Genomic DNA, 19,814 nt, shown 5'->3' on the forward strand with positions numbered 1-19,814 from the left:
GTTGGCTCAGCTGTTGGACAGGACAAGTTAATAAGAAAAAAAACAAAAAAACAAACCTAAAATACAAAAAGGAGAAAAAGTTGCACTCTACCAGTTAAACGAGTTTCAAAATGCTAATATTGTATGTGATTTTTGTTGGATATTGAGCTTCATTTGTTAGTAAAAGGTGTCATACGAGGATCACGTACGCATCACTTTTTAACACCACAAGGCAATTGGAAAGACTGTCCAGATGAAGAATGAATATTCGTTTTGTTTAGTTCGTCCCTCTGGTCCCACAGCTGAGCAAATCTTCATCTGCAGCTTTATTGTCACCAATATATGTGTGGTTTAGTGGAGGAGGAAGGGAGGGGGGGCATCACTGACAGGCAGATCAGCCCTCTCTCATCACAACTGCCCCCGCCCCCCCACGTCCCTCTTTCTACCTTCACATCTGGGTCTCTGTGTAGCTCACGTGTGCAGACAGACGAGCTGCACTCTCACAGCAGGCGTCTCTTCACAACTCAACACACATTATCCACTGCAGCGCCTCGACCAGCTTCAGGATGGGAAAAGATGGAGACAGACCAGCTGAACGAACTCTAAAAATGATCATTTGCTCAAAATCATTGTTTTTTTTCCCTTGTTTGTTGGTGCATCTTGACGATTGGATATGGAAATATGAGTAGATTTGACAGCAGGAAGGGGGGTAAAGGCAGGGGGTGTGACGACGAAATAATGAAGACGGCAGTGTAGTGGATTTAAAGAGAGCTTAGAGGTCTACTGGAGCGAATGAGCATCAGCGTCATGTAGGGAAAGGATGAGTGAAAGGTAAGAGAAGTGGGAAAACAGGGTTAACACATGAGCAGGCTTCACAATACAAGTGCACTCTGAAATAACAAGCCCATAACAAAACGGAACATTTTCAGGTATTAAGAAACACACTGAAAAGGAGACTTAAAGACATGAAGATCACATGAAATTGGATGAAATTGGGAGGAGTATTTAAGCCGACTTTGACACATATGTCAAAGTCAAGCCCCGAGGGCCGGATTCGGCCCTCTGGGAATTATCGCCGGCCCTTCAGATAATTTTATTTCATTGTTATTATTGGTCTGATGGTATCTTGTGCTCACTTCTAACTTGAATAATTTTGGCAAAATATATTTTTTGGAGAGTATTATAGTGAAAGTTAAGGTTGAAGTTGATTTATTCTGGAATAATATTCCTACCTGTTTTTATTCATAAGTATGTTAAGTTTTCAAAATTGGCATTGGACTATTTTGACATTTACTAAGATTTTTTAGGCTCTTTTGAGTTTATATTTTAGCTACATGCTGGCTGTTTTGGGTAATTAATTTTTTTTAGGCTGTTTTGGAGTCAAGGTAATATTTTAGCTTTAAGATCTCACATCTTTAAGATAATCTTTTTATCCTTTGTAAAAGCATTCCAAGCATTTTTTTTCTTTTTTTTCATGATTCTGCTGTTAAAAAAACAGATAAATAAAAAAATTATATATTTATTTATTTATTTTGTTAAAATCATAAAACCTGTGTTGTGTTCTTGGACATAGTTTCTTCAAAATATCAGCTTAGAGTTGCAGCGGGGGAGTAAGCGTCGACCAATGGGAGTAAGCCCATGCTCATTTCCCATCATTCCTTGGTTTGCACTTTCTCCTGCTAGTTTACAGCACCTCACAATTGCAAGCTAACATTAGCGGTGCAGCAAAAATGGTACGCAGCTAACTACAATCTTTTTCATCCCGCATTTTTTCGTCTGCTCCGAATTCACCACGATTTAAATAAAGAAATACTCAAAAACACAGTTGTTACCTAAATTTTCTTTATAAATATATCCTCAATCATGAGTAAAATGTTACAAGTACACGTTAAAAACACCCCAAACTCAATTTTCATTGACATGGGTCTTAAACCACCTTTTCTAGAAAATATGTTCTTACTCTGTATTTTGACTGAAAAGTTTAAGCAAAGTAACGAGGGATGGAGGGTCAACAAAAGGTGATATCAAATCAGTGTCCATAAATTTTTCGCACAAATCGCGTTTGGTGTGAAAACACCTTTACACGTTGGTGTTTAACAACTTCAACTTTTTCTATGCTAACTTATCTGGCTTAGACTTTTCTCAAGCTTTCCAGCAAAAATGAAAAGACAATTTAAATATTTCTTTGCTTTTAATATGTTTTTTTTGTAAATATGGTAGTTTAGATAAGGTAATTTCCCCTTTATAGTAGGAATAACACTATTCTATTCTACTCTTGATGCTACAAGTTTGTATTTTCCCCATTTGAAATGGTTAAGCTAGCTTTTAAACAGGCATAAATTTAAACTTGTATGCAGTTTTTGGTGAAACAAAAACATTTTGCTACAGGTATTTTGATGTCAAATCCAGGCATTTATCTTGGATTATTGTAAAATGTCTTATCCAGCGCAGTCAAGATCATTAGTCTGGTTGAACTGACGTTGGATTCAGTCACTTTTGCGTAAAAAAAAAAGCTGCCATTCACTACAGCTTTCTCCTCTGATGTGATCATGTGTGTGATGAATAGTTTTATCTACGCCTTGCATTGTGTATTGATGGCTCTGAATTGTGTATTGATGGCTCCTTGTGTCTATGTTTAATTTTGACCTCCGAAATTGTTCCGTTGTTTGCTTTTCCACTACAGGTGATTTGTTAAGAGGGTAGTTACAGTGTTTGTCTTCTCGTTTGTCTGCGCCGTTGTGTAGTACACCATTGTGCTGTAGGTCACACATACCCAATAGAGCACTATAAAGGAGCCCTACAAACTATTTAAATGCAAGTAAATTCTTTGTGTTAAACTGACATTTTTTTTCCCCCCAAGTAAAGTTTAGTCCGTTTTTGAAAATATTGAATGAGAAAATGCTGTGAAAGTGATTACATTTCTTTTAAGTTAATTTTGTTGGTTATTAAATCACAAATATTTAAAAAAGACTTAGATTTATAAAAGTTGTGTTCCTGTTGTTATCTCAATTATTTGCATCTGTAAAAAACACAAATGTAAGCATCAGTATATTTATTGTAAAAATGATTGCAGTTTGTATGGCATAATTGTAATGGTGCCAAAGAAAAGAATCAGTATGCAAATAAAATAAAAAAGCAGAAGTTGTGCAGCTGTTGTTAGATTTGTGACAGATATCTCTGCAAACATCTCAATGTGGCTAAATCCACAGAGGTGGATCTTGATTTTGAGCCAAAAAAAAAAAAAAAAGCTCAGCTTGTTCAGAAACCGAAATCGGTCCCAGACATGAGTCCTAGACTAATTACTGAATGGCATTGAATTTTCATTGTTCTTTGTGGATAATGCTTTAGTCACATGCACCCTTACTGGGGGTTGACCCGTATGGGCGCTGCATGTTTTTGGGTTGTCTGAGCTCATAGAAGGTCGTAAAGAAAAGAGGTCAAATCTTAAAGGAGAGTGAAGATGTGTCTTGGAGTCACCTTGTGGCTTGAGCGGCCACCTTAATGATTTACTCGCACCAGACGCGGTTTTGAGGAAGAGCGTCAAGTTTCAGTATTAAGTCAATGTACTTAATTTGGGTGTCGGATGCTGCAAGGTCGACGCACCGCGTCAACAAATCAGGGACTCAGCCTTGAGCATGTGACTAGCTTGCTACGCTGTTCAATAAACAGCTGGGTAGCTGTTTATTGAACAGCGTAGCAAGCTAGTTAGCGAGCTCTGCTACTTGGGGTCCAGCAGAGCTAATGGGGTCATGGCCCCAGCTGCCAGCATAGCGAGCTGCCCAGTATACAGAGGGCTGCTGCAGATGCCATTGGAGGGAGCTTGTGGGTTTATGATGGTTTTCTTATGCCTCGTTTCCACTGAGCAGTGCGGACAAGACCAGTCCCCTCTTGGCCAGTTTAGAATGGTCCAGGGATTTCAAGTGAGCATTTCCAAGGAGTGTTAGACCATCAAAAAGCATGCAGGGTGTAGACCGATGCTATGCATCAAAACAGTGTGACTACAGCAAAAGTGATCAGCATCAGCTGACTCATGAATGGATGGAAAATTAAAAAAATAACCGCGGAGGATAATTATAATACGGAACAGGTGTTTATAATGCGGCAAACAGTCTATTGTTCTGAATTAAATAAAAAAAAGTTCTTTAATTTGAGCAATACTCCAGTGTTCTTCAGTAAATAGTTTTGCTTAGAATGAATCCCTAACAGACATTTTTCGGCCGCGGGGGTCGGTCGAGGCGGAAATGGGGTTGTGGGTGTCGTAGGACCGGAGACGCACCGAATCCGGTGTGTCTCCGGTCCCTGACCTCTTCAAATAAGGGAGAATACTTTATGTAAAGAATTTATGCTTCTTTGCAAGAAGATTGTGGGCGGCGAAGGAGAATACGACAAAAAAGAGGACAAAACTTTAGGCCTGGATCTTGAGTTGGGAACAGCGCTGGTCGGACGCTTCTTGTTGTCGTAAAACCTATCCACCAATCAATATGTTACATCATGTGTCAACAGACGCTCCGCCCCAATGGTTCCTTTCTATTTTTCTATGGACCTATGACCAATGGGGGACCAGAAATGGTACCAGTCGGTCCTGCTTAATGCGTCCATTTTGTAATGGAAACGCTCAATAGTCCAGTCCGGTCTGGTCTGGACCGCTCAGTTGAAACGAGGCCTTATTATTATCCTGACAACAATAAAAAGATCCTCCAATTTTATTTTTATTTTCCCCCTCTCAGGTTAATGCTCAAACTGGGCCACAGACAGACGGAAGTAACATTAAAAACAGCCGTCAGGAGTGAAGCAGCACACCGGGAGATACTCTAAATGATCTGCTGAACCAACGACATGCTTTCCGGTGCCTCTATAGAGCACTCCAACACATATAAACCCAAGCTTCTCACTCAACATCATCCATGTTTTCCATGATGTGGCAACGAATGAAGCCAACAAACGTTCCTCTGTGGCTGGGGCATCAAGCAGTAAATTTAGTGTCAAAAGAGAAGTCGCAGACACACAAATCGCGTCAGTCGTGAATGCGGCATAAGAGACGTCATGAAAATGCAACGTATCTTATCGTGTGTATCGCAAGTGTATTGTAAGAATAATGTAAGTTACACGCACAGGTGATGTACAGGTGTAGTACGGTGCACTCCAGTTGTTAGCAAGGTGCGTGTACTGGCTCCTTACTGACCGTGTGCAATGCTCGCATGGGTTGATACAAAGGATACTCACACCAACTATGCTCTGATTATCTAATTTCCTGATTTCTAACAACCAGGCAAAGGATGTGCGGGGAGCTGGCATCTTTTACGTGAACAGGGAGGCTAAAAAAGTGAAAAATCCATACAACATGCCAGCCTCACACCTAGTTCCCTCTTACTTTTTACGTGATGCTTAAGTGTAACTACAACCCGTCGACTGCAGCTTTTTCGTAGAACAATTGTTCATGAACATTTTTGCCTTATGGGCTCACTGTCTTAAAACATCATGTGGGCCACCTACATGCACTGTACGGATTAGTTTATTTTTAGTCATTAGACAGCCTGTATCCACCTGTAAGGGCACTTGTGAGGCATAATAGCACATTATGGATACATGAAGCTACAACTATAGATTATTTACCTCCATTTACATATTTAATAGTACATCTGACGAAGCTGCTTGTTTGCTTTTAAAGCATAGAAAATAACATAACTAAATTGTAATTCCTTTAATGTTTTAGCTATTACCCATTTAAATCTATGTATTGATCTTTTTGACAAACTTGATAAGGCAAGATGAAGATTTACAACTCTGCTAATCTTGGATCTGGCTTCAAAAAAGTGTTTGACTGCGTGTAAGCAGTCAGAGATGCGCAATGAGAAATGAACAAACCTCAAACTGTCTGCCATGTTTGGTCATATGATTTCAGAGAGACCTTATTGAATAAATCTCAATATAAGCAGCCTGTCTGCGTTTCTGTATGCACAACTACAGAAATGTGAATCACCAAGGAGCAGTCAGGGAAGACTTTGTGAGCGCATGAAAAAAAAAGCAAACAAACTGTGGGATAGAGCTCTCCGATTATATGAACATAAATATATAAATAAATTAAAGTGAGAGCCCACATTTTCAGCGAACAGGAACTGCTCCTTTAGATTTACAAACATACGGAATAGTTTGACAGACGACTGTTTAAAAAAGCTAAATAATGCTGCATTAAGCTAAAGAAGAAGAACATTTATATAAATGAAGAAAATACACACTCAAGCAATAAAAAATTGTGGCCATTCTTTATTTACACGTTCTTACTGTATAGTTTACCTCAGATTTATAAAGCATTTAAGGTTTTATAAAAAAAAAAAAAAGGATCAGATTCTAATTTATCTTTAATTACAAGCTCTATTTTCTGCCTGTTTTGGTCTAAAAATGTATTATTTTTACTAATTCAAATGTAATTGTTGTTTACTGCAAAACTTAAGTAAAAACTCTTCAGAGATTTAAAACAACAAAATGAATCCATTGTAAATAGTCTGTGTTGATCCCATGAGTCTGAACTGAATCACTTGAAAACTGTCAGTGATGCCCAATCATTTAAAATGATATTTTCTTTTCTCTCCCTGTTTGTGTCAAAATTTTGTTGGCCAGAAAAAAAAAAAATCAGACTTGAACATGCATTTATCACATGGTGTTCCAAGTAACCCTTGTGATATCATAGGTACATTTACATGAAAAGTGGGGTCATCTGGACAAGACAGTGTGCTGAACTTTTTTTTCTTAAGGATTTTTTATCCTCACTGGTGTCCATGGCAGACATAAAATCCTGTCCACCTTTGTCATGGGAGGGATCACACGTCAATATAAGGGTTGGATCATCTGGACCCCTTAAGATAGCAAGAGGACTAGACAAACGGATGGACTTCTTCCTTTTGACATTTTTCTACTGTTTACTTGAGTATGTCCGCCACCTACAGTTGGAAGAAATGTCTAAGCGGTGCAAATTTTGTAAATCTTGCTCCAGGCTTTTTCTTTCACAGCTCTATTCTGATATATGAAAGACTTTGGTCAAATCCAAATTCTTCCCCTACCACTACGGCTTCTCCCTACCCCTACATTTAGCCCTCCAAACAGAGAGATCTGGAAAAGTAGTGTCTTTAGATTCGGATGTTACTACCACTTGATGACATCATCAATAGTTGCCGATTATCTATGTTATTGTGTAGCTGTAAGGGGAGGAATTCAAACTCTGTCTTCATATAATCCCGGTAGGGCACAAACCGCAGTTATGAATTTCTCCTCCATGATCAATTTTCAAATGGTTTGCACTTACGTGAATTGAAGGGGACGCCATCCACATGCCATTACCAAATCCTAGTCCCTAATTAGTCAAAGTTAACCTGGTTCAACTTTCAACGTGTGTTTTGTAGGTAGAGCTCAGAAACAGTCATAGAAAGCCGCATTGCATTTTAAACCTAAGACGCACATTTGGCTGAGAAATTCAGATTTCCACGCATTTTTCCCTGTGTATACATATTTTTAATTTATTAGTAAAATTACAGAACTGAATATTCTTGCCCTTTGGCTAACAATTTTCCTCTGTTCGGGGTTTCTAGTACTTTTTCCTAGTGTCTCAGTGGATTACATATGGAAAACACCTATATAAATAGAGTTACCATGTTTTCCTTTCATGACTAAAGCCCATCTGGAATATTCACGTTTTTTTTTTTTCCTCCTTTGAGTCTGTCCTCTCTTTCTGCAGACATCTGAACCAGCAGAGCATGTTAACAGACAGGAATCTCAAACTGCTTCCCACGCTCAGAGCTTCAGTCATGGAAGTCACAGCAGAGCAACTCACTCCCAAGTCTACAGAGACCCCAGCATCAGCTCCTCTTCCACCCAACAAACTTCACAGCTGCCTTCACGCCACCATCAATCAGAGAGCCATGCTTCAGATGGAAAGGTTCCTTCTGGCGTAGCGAACGCCCTGGAACACATTATAGGTCAGCTGGATATTCTTACTCAGGTAAGCAAAAGATGTGCTAAGCTGTCATGACAAATAGCGTGTGACCCTTCCAGACAGATGTGGGATCAGAGCACAGACACAGAGGGATTAAAAAGTCCTCTACTAGGTTCTTCACTAGTGCATTAATCCACAGGTGTGTGTGTGTTTCTTCAATTTTCCACACATGCTGAAGTTACAGTAGCAGTCAGTCTGAACAGATGGGAGTCCATGCTGGGCAGCAGCAGTAAAAAAACATGTTAAATGCAAGTTATTTATCGCTGAATGTTAAAATAAAATGTTGTGTGATCCAAAAGAAACATTAAAAGTAGGAAAATTAAGAGGTTAAATTAAACTAAAATTATTTTTGCAATTGAAAAACTAGTGATTCTCTTGCTCCTTTCCATATGTTTTTCGGCAAGTAAAAACTCGATCACATTTTGAGCGATTTCAGCAATCTTGGTATCAAAACATTCAGTTTGCGCAGAACACTATTGCTTTAAATTTTGGGATTGATATATTTTACGGTTTTTAAGATTTTATGCTATTTATGCGATTTTTCAGCCCCTTTGAAAATAAATTTTAAAAAAAACATCAAAAATTGGGCACTTTTGAAACTTAAGTAATCTTGTTATCAAAACGTTCAAGACATTCAGGACATTCCTGGCTGTACTTTTGATATTGATATATTTTTTCAGTTTTAGGGATTTTATCCAATTTATGCGATTTTTCAGCTCCATTGAAAATGAATGGGGATTTCTTCAAATCCCTCAACAATTTTGTGTAGCCTACTTTTGAAACTTAAGCAATCTTGTTAAGTAAATCTTTGCAGTGTAGGGTACAGGGAATAAAATACTTTAATGTGGTAAAAGGCTTACCCTGATGAACAAACTTAAAAAGGTTCCACATCTCATTGTTTTGTGGTTTATTGAGTAGAAAAAGTGTCTCTGCAAAATGACAAGGACCGCAACAAAACCCAAACCTCGAAATCCTCTCGACAAACAACCAACTCTTCAACGACAGTCTCATCAAAACCTCTCAACCATTTACTTCTCCAGTCTCTGTGTGCAGCTCAGCTTCCATCTCCACCTGGCCTTGATGAGCTGCATTCTGGGCCTGACAGCCTGCACTGCTGCCTCCGTGGAAAGGGGCGGAGCTAATGCAAACAGAACTGTGGAAGAAACTCAGGAAAAATAGAACTGATTTAGCTAGTTAAATGTGTGAAGAAAACAGATTAAAGAGGAATTCCCTGCAGTGGAAGGAAAAAGCCCCCAGCAGAGAAGCAGCTGATCAGTTATAATAAGCATAGACACACAATTTCTTCTTATTCATTCATTTGTTACTTATAGTTTTTTTTTGTAGCCACTCTTCTACACATCGACCTCCATAGATTTCCTTTACAAAGACGCTCCATGCTGCTGTGTTTAGTCCGCCTCTCCTCACAGTGTGACTGTCTGTGAAGGCCAGACACAGTTTGAAGCCAGAGCAAACCAGAGCCTGCAGCCCTAAAAATAGATCCTGGTACAAAAACAGAAGGACAACGACCACTTTAAACGCTAAAAGCTCTGCTTCTTATCAATCTCTCTTCATTTTACATCACATCTTTTTTTTCCCTCTAATCCATAAATGTTTTTAGGCACGGACATGTAGGAGCCAGTAAAATAAGAGCTATGGAATAATTGATTATCCATTTTGAAAAAGCTGAGGACACATGCGTCCTTGGCTTCTCACAGGCTGCTTTTTCCATAACAAAATTAAATCTGACCACATCTGTTTATCTTTTTGTGAAATCAGGACATTTTTTTAATTTATATTTGACTAAACGAGCCTCATTGCACTCTTTCTCTGAAGCAGGATTACATCTGGCAATACAATTACTCCACATAATCTTGTTAACAAATAAACATAGACTCCAGTTTTTTCAAAGACAAATAGTGCATGAATCCTAATGTTATTTTTCTTCACTTTTATAAAGTTTTTGTATTAGACTTCACTACTTTAATTCATAAAAAATTGATCTCTACTCATGATTAAGACTTTTTATTACTGTAATAGTTAAAGTCAATTATTTTTATACCTTAGTTTTTGTGATTAGTAGCATAAAATAACTTATTCTTTGTAAAACGTGCTAAAAAATCAGTCGTAGTTTCAGTACGCTAAATGTAAAATATAGAATAAAATACAAAACAACATAATATGAACTGCAACACGTCATAAAAAATATTAAATTCATTCTGAATCAAATAGAAGAACACTAAATAAACCCCCAAGAGAACATTAGAAATTCAGTTTTTAGATTTACTGTTGTTCATCAATAAAAGTTGATCATATATTTCATGCAAATAGGTGGATTTGTAAAAATACTTTTTATAATATGAATTAGAAATGTTAAGTACAGTCACTTCACTAAAAAGATAACCGTCTGTTGATGGATTTGGAAGGCAGTGACATTTTAGTGACCCAATCCATCAAATAGGAAAAATTTATATTTATTTAATAAAACTATTGGTATGTAAAATCATTAATTGATGTGATAACACTGTTGAAAATCTATGGCATCCATATTAGGTCATTCTTTATCCTTATGAACTGTTTTTAGTTTTTGAAATTGACAACAATCTTAGCTGGTGTTGCACAATAATGATCCTTTTTCTTAATCAAACTGAAATCAAAGAAGTTTTCCTGAATTGTATGAACATGCCTGACCCATGGGAGCCTTTTAAGAGTGTGGAACACACTCCAGCTGGACCTTCCTAATAGTTTGGTTTGTTCTTTTCCTTATAAATCTTCACCTCAGAGTTGACGTGAAAGACCTGAAATGAGGAACCAGAAACTCAGAAACATCAGTTCACAAAGTGATCCACATGAGCTTCCAAGTTCCTGCAAATGTGTGCATTTCCTGTGAAAACTATGACTCATTAAATCACATCAGCTCTACTTAAAGTTCACATTAGAGAAACTTTGCTTTTATCTCAAATAAAGGTTAGCATATGCTTCACTTTAGACATCCTAAAGCTTTACATTAAATATTAGTTGTTTTTTCCCCAAATGTATATTTGTCAATAGCAGGTTATTTTAAAATGATTTCAAGAATAATTTTATAGGATAATAAAGACTTTCATTTAATGCTTCAATTACTCCTTTCTCCCTCTGTTATAATTGGACTAAAGCAGGAAAATATTTATGTATATTCTACTTTATAATCATTTTTACTTGTATCACGTTCCACCAGCAGCTGCAATGCTTTAGGAGATATTGATGGAGATAAGAGAAAGTTCATGAATTATTTAGTTTTGAACTAAAACGTTCAAAGCTTCAATCTGTTGCGTTAGACGTTCTCAATATATCTGTGTTCTCAGCTTTCACTTACTCAAGTTTCAGCTGTTTTTCTTTGCCTAAATTCTTTTTTTATTTCTTCTTTTTTTTTTTTAAGTAAAGAATCAAAACCACTGGGACATTGTGAAGGAATTTCTCATGTAAGAATTACTTTAGGATTTTATGATGTATTCCAACTTCAATATAATCTTGATCATTATTCAGACTAAATTAATCTTTAAGAAAATAGCAATAATCCTGTGTCAGAAAAATGAAATGAATGCAACAATATAAATCTTCATTACTGAAAAGATTACTCTTTAAATTATCAAAAAAAAATCCACATATGTGCACATTTTATTTCTGTAAAACAAGTTCTCCCATGAATGGAATCACATAATTTGTTTTCTTTTTGGACAAAATATTGCTTTAGAGTTAGATCATCTGTATTGTAAATTAATCCAGAAAGAGTAAGTCAACTAAAATATAGATTTATTAGTACAAACCTTTGCTGCCTCATAAAAAGAATTACTTCAGAAGTTTATGAGATTGGTAGCCAATCTTAAAACATGGATGAAAAAAATTTACAATTAGTCTAGTGACATTTAAACAAATATTTCTATTATATTATATATTTATTTATTTATATTTTATATAAATTAGTCAAATAGTGGAGCCAAGATTGACTTGGATGTACCTTACGAAATTCCCTATTTCAGAAAAGCATGGTAGTCGTTAAATATTTTTGTGAAAATTGCGTGGATGGCCGCCATCTTTAAAAAATGGCTGCCGTATTGGATTTTTTTGTGTGGCAAACATGCTTTTCAGACAGAGCGGATTTTAAGGTCCATCTGTGCCGTATTTGGTGCTTGTACAACAAAATTTACAATTTGTCTGAAAAATCAACATAACTGGCTCCGCTCAAATTGGATCCATTTATCAGAAAAACTTTTTGATAGATATTTCTTAGAATTTTCTCATGTTTTATTAGAAAGTTGTACATCTTTGTGCAAGGTATTACAACCTATTCTACAGGCTGCATGAAAACAATCATTTGATTTAGGAAAAGACTGTGCTAAAGATTTTTGTCATTGGAACAATATCCTATTAAAAAATTTAAATAAAGTTCTTTAGAAGTTTTGATTGGATCATAATTTTCTAAAGAAAATATTTTAAAAACATAGAAACAAATCATATTTTGAGATAATATGCACACATTGACAAAATCTGACATACATTAACTAGAAAAGTAGCATTACCTGTGATAATGCTAGTGTGAATGCTTTTTGCTGAAAGTAGTCGCTTAAGATGCTGAAGCTTTTTGCTAAAAATCGTGACGAAATTAACTTTAATTGATAAAGGGATTTGCTGAAAATGCAAAAGCTAATTGCAAAATGTTAAATTTGCTAAGGCTGGAAATTTTGTTAGAGAACTATGAAAAAGGCGCTGAAGTTGACCTAAATTTCTAAACATTTGTGGTTAAATTGTATAAAAATCTCTAGATATTGCTTAAAAATCTCTAGTTACTTTTTGCAAAAGGGGTATGTACTAGAGTCTAGTACATACTACTTTTGCAAAAAAAATTGTGTTTCTTAAATATGAGCTAAACTCCAAATTAGCCCAAAAAACCTGAGTAGATGTCAATTTAGCCAAAAACGTAAGCTTGTTGCTTGAATCCTTGCTAAACTCTTAAATTGCCAAAAACTCCTCAGTAAACCAAGTTAGTCAAAAAAGTTAACCTGTTTGCTAAAATAGCAACTAATCTCTAAATTGACATATAAAAACCTCAATAAATGACAAATTAGTCAAAACCGTTAGCATGTTGCCAGGATATTAGCTAAAGTCTAAAATAGCCTGAAACTTCTCAGTAAACTAAATTGGTCAAAAACGTTAGCCTGTTGCTAAAATATTAGCTAAACTCTAAACTAGCCTATAAACACCTCAGTAGATGACAAATTAGCCAAAAATGTTAGCATGTTGGCACAATATTAAACAATTTTTTGAAAATTTCTATAACAGATGAAAACATTGCCCATGAATATTTCTAATTGTTGCTAATCTACTTAAAATTTTTAAATTTGAAGACTTTCTTATTCATTTTCTGTGGGGCATATTTTGCTCAATATTTCAAAAGCTATAACGTTTATGAAGACCAAAAATACAATCAGCAATGTCCTGAAGAAGTTGAACGTTTTGATACCACTGAAAGTGTGATTGAATTTTTATGTGCTGAAAAACAAATGGAAAGGAGCAGGAGGATCACTGTAGTCTGAATGCTTACTAAGTCTTCACACAATTAAAAAGCTGCTTTTTGTGCGACTATCAGTGTTCAGTTGCTTTTTTTTGTAAGCTTTGCAACAGAGGACCGTAATGCTGAGGGCAACGGAGGGTATCTTGTTTTCTGGAGAGAAAAGAAAAACAGCTCACTCTATTTTTAGGAGCACAAAGATTTGGTTTCCACTCCAGATGAAAAGCATAGGCCTGTCTAATGTTGCTGCAGCCTGGAGGACACGTGCAGAATCCGAGGCGCAGGCGGTGAAAATGCGCCACGCGGTGGAACAGGTGGCTCCGTCAGGTTGTCCAGATGAACCGAGCTGTATTGATCTGGAAAAAGGAGATTGAGATGCAAGTACTCATGCTATGTTTGAAATAACGGGAAATGTCATCTTGTTTAATGACCTGTCGGAAAATGCCACACGCCCACACTCTAGAAACTATTACTGTGTCAAATGCACCATCATATTATGGGTTTATTACATTTTTCCAGCTCTTTCTCATGACAGAACATGCCATTTTAGTTAGACTTTGTTATGTTTTTTGTTTTTGTCGTCTGTGTGAACTAACAGCTAAAATCTTATTTTTAACATTTTTGAGCAACAATATAATGTTTGACATTCAGTCATATTCTTTTTTTCAAGTTTTTGTTTTTTATTGCTGAAAAAGCTTCAGTCATGGATGTTTTCTACTTAAACGACTATTTTTTTTGTTTTAAATGTGTTCTCAATTCTTTCTTTTAACTCTCAATTCTTCTGAGTAGTGAAGGCAATATTAGCTGTTAATGTACTTTCTATTCCTCTCCATAACTCCAACGTTTTCCTTTGCTCTGAATTTTGGGCACAACGTATGTTTACATTTTCTGAATTCCTTCCTCAATAAGAGCCAAAGTACAAAATTCAAGGTGTCGTGCACAACCCGATACCGCGGCATGACGGGGGCTAATATTGTTCTTTCTATACACCTGTTTTTAATCAGAGGTTGTAGGAACATGGAAGAAGACAACCTGAAACATCTGCTTGAAATTAACGTGAAACTCAGTTCTGGGGCTGTGTAAGAAAAAACCTTGTAGCCTGTAATTTAGGCCTTAGTTACAACTGACCTTACAGGTGACCCTCCCCCATAACTGCTGGCCAATGACTGAAGAGATCTTTAGTCACGTGGTTTTGTATTCAAGGGTTGGTTCGGAACAGAAATCTCCTGTAGACACCAGTCTGAGTACAGACCAAATGCAATCTTCAGGACTCATTCCAGAACAAATAAGTGGAACCAATGGACTTTACCAATCTGAATACACCTTAAAATGGTTCAATTTGTTTTTATTTTTGAGAAACGGTACGTTTAGATGCAAAAAAAAAGTGTCCAAATTCAGAGTCAGGACACACAACAGTTCCTGTTTCTGGTGGAGGATGCTGACAGGAGAAGTATGCTGCACTGTGATCTTACTGCCCACGCGGGCTGCTCCTGTTTCAGAAAGAGACCATCTTATCTTCTTTGTGGGGAGCATTTATACCAAACATTTATTCAATTGTTTGAGAGAGAAAATATGAGCAAACTGCAATGTAGATGCAGATTATTGTTTTCAGCTCCTACTGCAAAATTGTCAACACTAATCAATTGGAGTGTTTATTACAGCCGTCTACTGTCCCTTCATAACATGCTGCTTTTTCTCAGTCGCCTTTGTATTTGCGTCTTCTCTCTGTGGCTTGTTTCTGATGTATTTTCCCTTCTTCTGCTCTCACTTCGACCTTTTACCATCCAGACCGTTTCAATCTTGGAACAACGGCTGACGCTGACGGAGGACAAGCTCAAAGAGTGTTTGGAGAATCAAGTGGAGATTGGGTTACATCTCCAGAGAGAAGAAGCAAAATGATTAGTTTAGTTTTTTATTAATATTATCTTAAACAAATGTGATAAAAAAATGTCCTAATGCCTTACCACTGATTTACTCTGGTTATGTTGCACCGAGAAATCTGAGTTAAGAAAGTTGAATATTATTAGACGTTTTTCTGCAGGAGTGCTTAGTGCGCAGTCTTTTCTGCTGACGGAGGACTAAAGTGTCTGCATGTGTTTGTGTGTGTCTGCATTAGCAAGATGATGCTGTCTGAAAAAGAGTTAGCACAAAGAAAGGACTTCAGGGCTTCATGTCCACAAACGGACGTCAAAAACTCTATTTTTAAAGTTTACATCCACTTCTCATTAAATCAGTCACATCATTTGTTATTAGATTCATATTTAAGAATAAAATGTATTGTTTTTCTTAATTTCAACTCTTGATTTTTTTTCCTAAAAGCAATAAATTATTTTACTTTTCTCTTTTGTCTTAAATGAGAATGGCTTTTTAGATTAAACTTTGTTCACTAAGTTTATTACAGATCAAGGCTAACAAGGTGCTACAGGGTACACTACACCTTAAAACGGACTGTGGAAATCTTTGCGTTCACATCTAAATCCAGCTAAATAATGTGTAAGCACAGTTCTCTTGTTGTGCCCACACACTGTTTCCCATGTTGCATAGTTTCAAACCCACTGGAGCCAGATGCATAACTTTAATACTTAAAAGCAAAATCTATAGACCATCAAACACATTAGGAGCGATGGGAAATTGTTAGAAGAAGGCCCATCTTTTACCTCCTCAACTACAGCTAATCTGAGTATTAGATCTTCCATGGATTCCATGGACTCATTCAGAGATTCTGCAAGTTTTCCTGTTAAAATAGTGCAAGAGGTTCATCATAGATACTTCTACTGGGAGAAATATGTGAAAAAAAAGCAGAATCCAGAAAATAAAATTGTCTGATTTTTAGAGAATGTATTTGTATAGTGGTGTAAAAAATGAGTATTTGGTTAACAAAAAAATAAAAGAATCACCTCAGTATGTTGTGATGTAACCCTGGTTGACAATGACAGTGGGTAAATGTTTCCTGAAAGTTGCCTCATTCATCCTTTCCTTAACACGGATCAGTCGTTCTGGTCCCTTTGCAGAAAAGCAGCTCTAAAGCATGATGTTTCCACCCCCATGCTTCACAGTGGGTGTGGTGGTCTTGGGATCCAACATCTCTTTCCTCTCCAAACATAACAACAACAAAATCATCTCATCTGATCACATGACCTTCTCCCAGTCCTTCTCTGGATCATCCAGATTATCTCTGGAGAACTTCCGACAGACCTGGAGACGTTCCCCGTCTTAAATGGAATCCAAGGTGGAGGGAGATTGTCAGTACTTTTGTATTTCTTCTATTTTTTTTAATAATTGCTCCAACAATCTTCTCTCCAAACTGCTTGTTCGGGTGAACAATCTTGTTCTTGGTGTCTTTTGACAGCTCTTTGGTCATGGTGGAGAGGTTGAAATTAGACTGTTTAGGGGTGTGGACAGAGAATCATTTCAAACGGGTGACATGAAGTAGTAACAGGTCTGTGAGGGACAGAACTTTTGTTTGTTTGTAGGAAATTAGTACTTATTTTCTCCAAGGTTCTATAAATAAATCCTTTGAAATTCCCACATTGTGATTTCCTCCATTCTTTTTTTTTCTTTTAATTTCCACCCCCATGTTTTTACATTGAACCCAACCTGATTTAATTCAACATTTACATGTAAAATTATTTAATTTATCACATTTTTAGAGTTTGGTGAAAGTGAGAGAGCAATGTCACTTTCACATTATTTTTGGTTCTCTCAAGAACCAGCCAAACATGCTCCACTGATAAAAGCTAGATGAGAGAAGCTGTGCGAATTCAAAGAATCCTGCCCCATTCAAAGACAAAAGACAGGATAACAAAGAATGGGAAGAAAAGGTAAGAGCTCACAAAAAAAAAAAACCAACAACATTCGAGACAAAATAGAAGAACGTGAAAGCTTTGCCTTCAACCAGTGAAATCGTAATCTGTATAATGAAACTGTCACATTGACAGGATCAAAAGAAATATATCGATGTTTAGATAGTATATGGTATGTTCTATTAAACAGAGAAAACATCATATTTTGCCAGAAAGCCAGGAAATTTAATTAGATCAAAAGTGCCTTTTTGAAGAGAACGTTTCATGTGAAATCTGTTCAATCAATTAGTCTTAATAGCTTTTGTGTTCTCTTCATCCTTCTTATGCATCGATATGTTTATCATTATTCCTGTAAGCTCAAATAGATACATGCATGCATATGTTGTCATTTTTCAGCCACTCTGGTTGATTTAAGCTTAATGAAAAATGCAAAGTCTTTGTAGTTCTGAACTAGCTCAAAAAAATGTTGAATCCACAATTTATTAATGTTTCTCGTATCTTTAGCTACTATCTGCAACAGAGGTTAACCTATTTTTTTATGTGTGAACAAATAGTTGGAAATAATACAACCTTAAAGAGTAACTCTACAAAATTAATGTAAGAATAATCTAGTGCATTGCCCTGATTTTTTTTGTGGTCAATTTATGCTTTTATCAGATTCATCCATCCATCCATTTTCAAAATCCATTTAATTCTTTTTTGGGTCATAGGGTTGCTGGAGCCTATCTTAGTTATGGTTAAGCAAAGATGTGGTACATCTTGTTAAAGTCACCAGTCTGCCTCAGGACTTAATCTCCATCCATCTATCCATCCATCTTCAAAACCCAAAAGGTTGCAAAAAGCGGGGTACACACTGCACAGGTCACCAGTCTGTCTCAGGGCCTGCTTTCCATCCACCCATCCACCTTTCTTCAAAAGTCACTGAATCCCTTTCGGGGTCGCATGGTTGCTGGAGCCTATCCTAACTACTGTCAGGCAAAGGAGGGGTACACCCTGCACATATTACCAGCCTTTCACATGGCCTTTTTTTATTTTATTTTTTTTACTTCTTTAACTGGATTAGATTTCCTATTATCTCTAAAACTTGATCTAAGAGGACAGTTTATTTTTCACAGCTCTGCACAGGGATGATGTCATCGGTGACTTCCACGAGCCTCAGCAGTTACCCGAGAAGTCCTGTTCTTCCTGCGTTCATTGTCCTCAGTAGAGATGTTAAAACCGTGTGGTTCGTGCTGTCATCCGCAGCTCATGGCGAGTAACTCACCCTCTTTCTTTTGTCAGATCTGGTTTGGTGATTTATTCGAAAAGTGAGTTGGAGGAAGCACGATATCCCTCCACTCTCGGTGTCCAAAAGTCTTTTGTTTCACCCTCAAGTAATTCATGTAATTTGAGGATGCTGGCCCAGGAGCTTTCAGTTTGGAAGGGTTGCTGAAAAGGAGCCAGAGGCCGCTCTCCGACCCTCGCTGTGATTTCCAAAAGGATCACATTTAAGTCATAAGTGTTTCTTTTTTTTTTCTCTCCCCTTTCTCTCGAGAAGGGGCAATATTATAATACTCGACAGTGATGAGTCATTCCGACTCCTGGGGTCGCAGAGAAAGCCGTGCGGTCAGTGTCTTTAGAAGGGGAAAATATTAATGACCGTTTCTTAAAGACCTGGCTGCGCCTCTGCACTTATGGAAAAAGAGGAAAAACAAAACCAGAATTCTGGAGCTGTACTCCTGGGCCCACTCTCTTCCTTCCTGTCTGGGGCCTGCCGACACACTCACACAACAGACACTCGAGCCAGAGAAAACAGTTCCCTTTACTCTGGGCCTCAACCAGACAGCCTGCCGAGAGCTCTGGAGGAGAGGAGGGGCTAAAAGCCTCGACTCTGAGTGTGTGTTTGTGTGTGTGCGTCTTTGTTAAGACCAACCGGTTTTGTTCTGGAAGACAGAAGTAAAGTTTTCTAGTAATGTGAGCACACTTTACTGGTACTCCTCTTATTTCAGATGTGATGCAGTACATCCTACGCTAATAGAGCTGTTCAACAAATCCCACTCTGTTTAGGGTTAAAAAGAGTTCACTTTACTTGTGAAATCAGTTGGTTTAACCTTTTTAAACAACAGAAATTTTCATAAATAGTCTATGATCAGTCATCTAAGTATACTTTAGATGTATTTTTTCATAATCTAACAGCTAACTTTTGTCATAACAAATTGAAGTGTCAATAAAAGTACACTTATATGAAAAATGTAACTGTTCTTTTATTAACACCTCAATAAAACTACAGTTAGATTAAAAAAATGTAAAAGGGAGAAGTGGTTTAACAGATGGTGACAACAATTAGCTGTTCAGTTTCTACTAAGGTCTTCTCAAAAGCCACCATTCATTTCCTCTTTAATAACCTGTCAAGCTGCTTTTTGGTTGATGTTAAAGTTAGATGCAAATACAGATAAAGTTGCTTAATGAACCGTTTAAAAAAGGAGGAAAAAGAAAAAGTTGAAAAGCTCTTGTACGTAGT

The 19,814-nt window shown here is 36.9% G+C and overlaps 1 protein-coding gene across 7 annotated transcripts in view; it reads left to right on the plus strand.

Annotated features, from left to right (window-relative positions):
- poc1a (POC1 centriolar protein A) overlaps positions 1–19,814 on the plus strand; it is a 60,731-nt gene that overhangs the window by 16,419 nt on the left and 24,498 nt on the right. For 3 of the 7 annotated variants that reach the window (XM_024269413.2, XM_024269417.2, XM_024269415.2), the window contains exon 10: positions 7,709–7,972. In XM_024269413.2, the coding sequence (XP_024125181.1) occupies positions 7,709–7,972 (264 nt within the window). The other 4 variants (XM_024269410.2, XM_024269414.2, XM_024269416.2 and 1 more) reach the window with 4 other exon arrangements.

Source organism: Oryzias melastigma, linkage group LG5, assembly GCF_002922805.2.
Source record: "Oryzias melastigma strain HK-1 linkage group LG5, ASM292280v2, whole genome shotgun sequence".
NCBI lineage: Eukaryota > Metazoa > Chordata > Actinopteri > Beloniformes > Adrianichthyidae > Oryzias > Oryzias melastigma.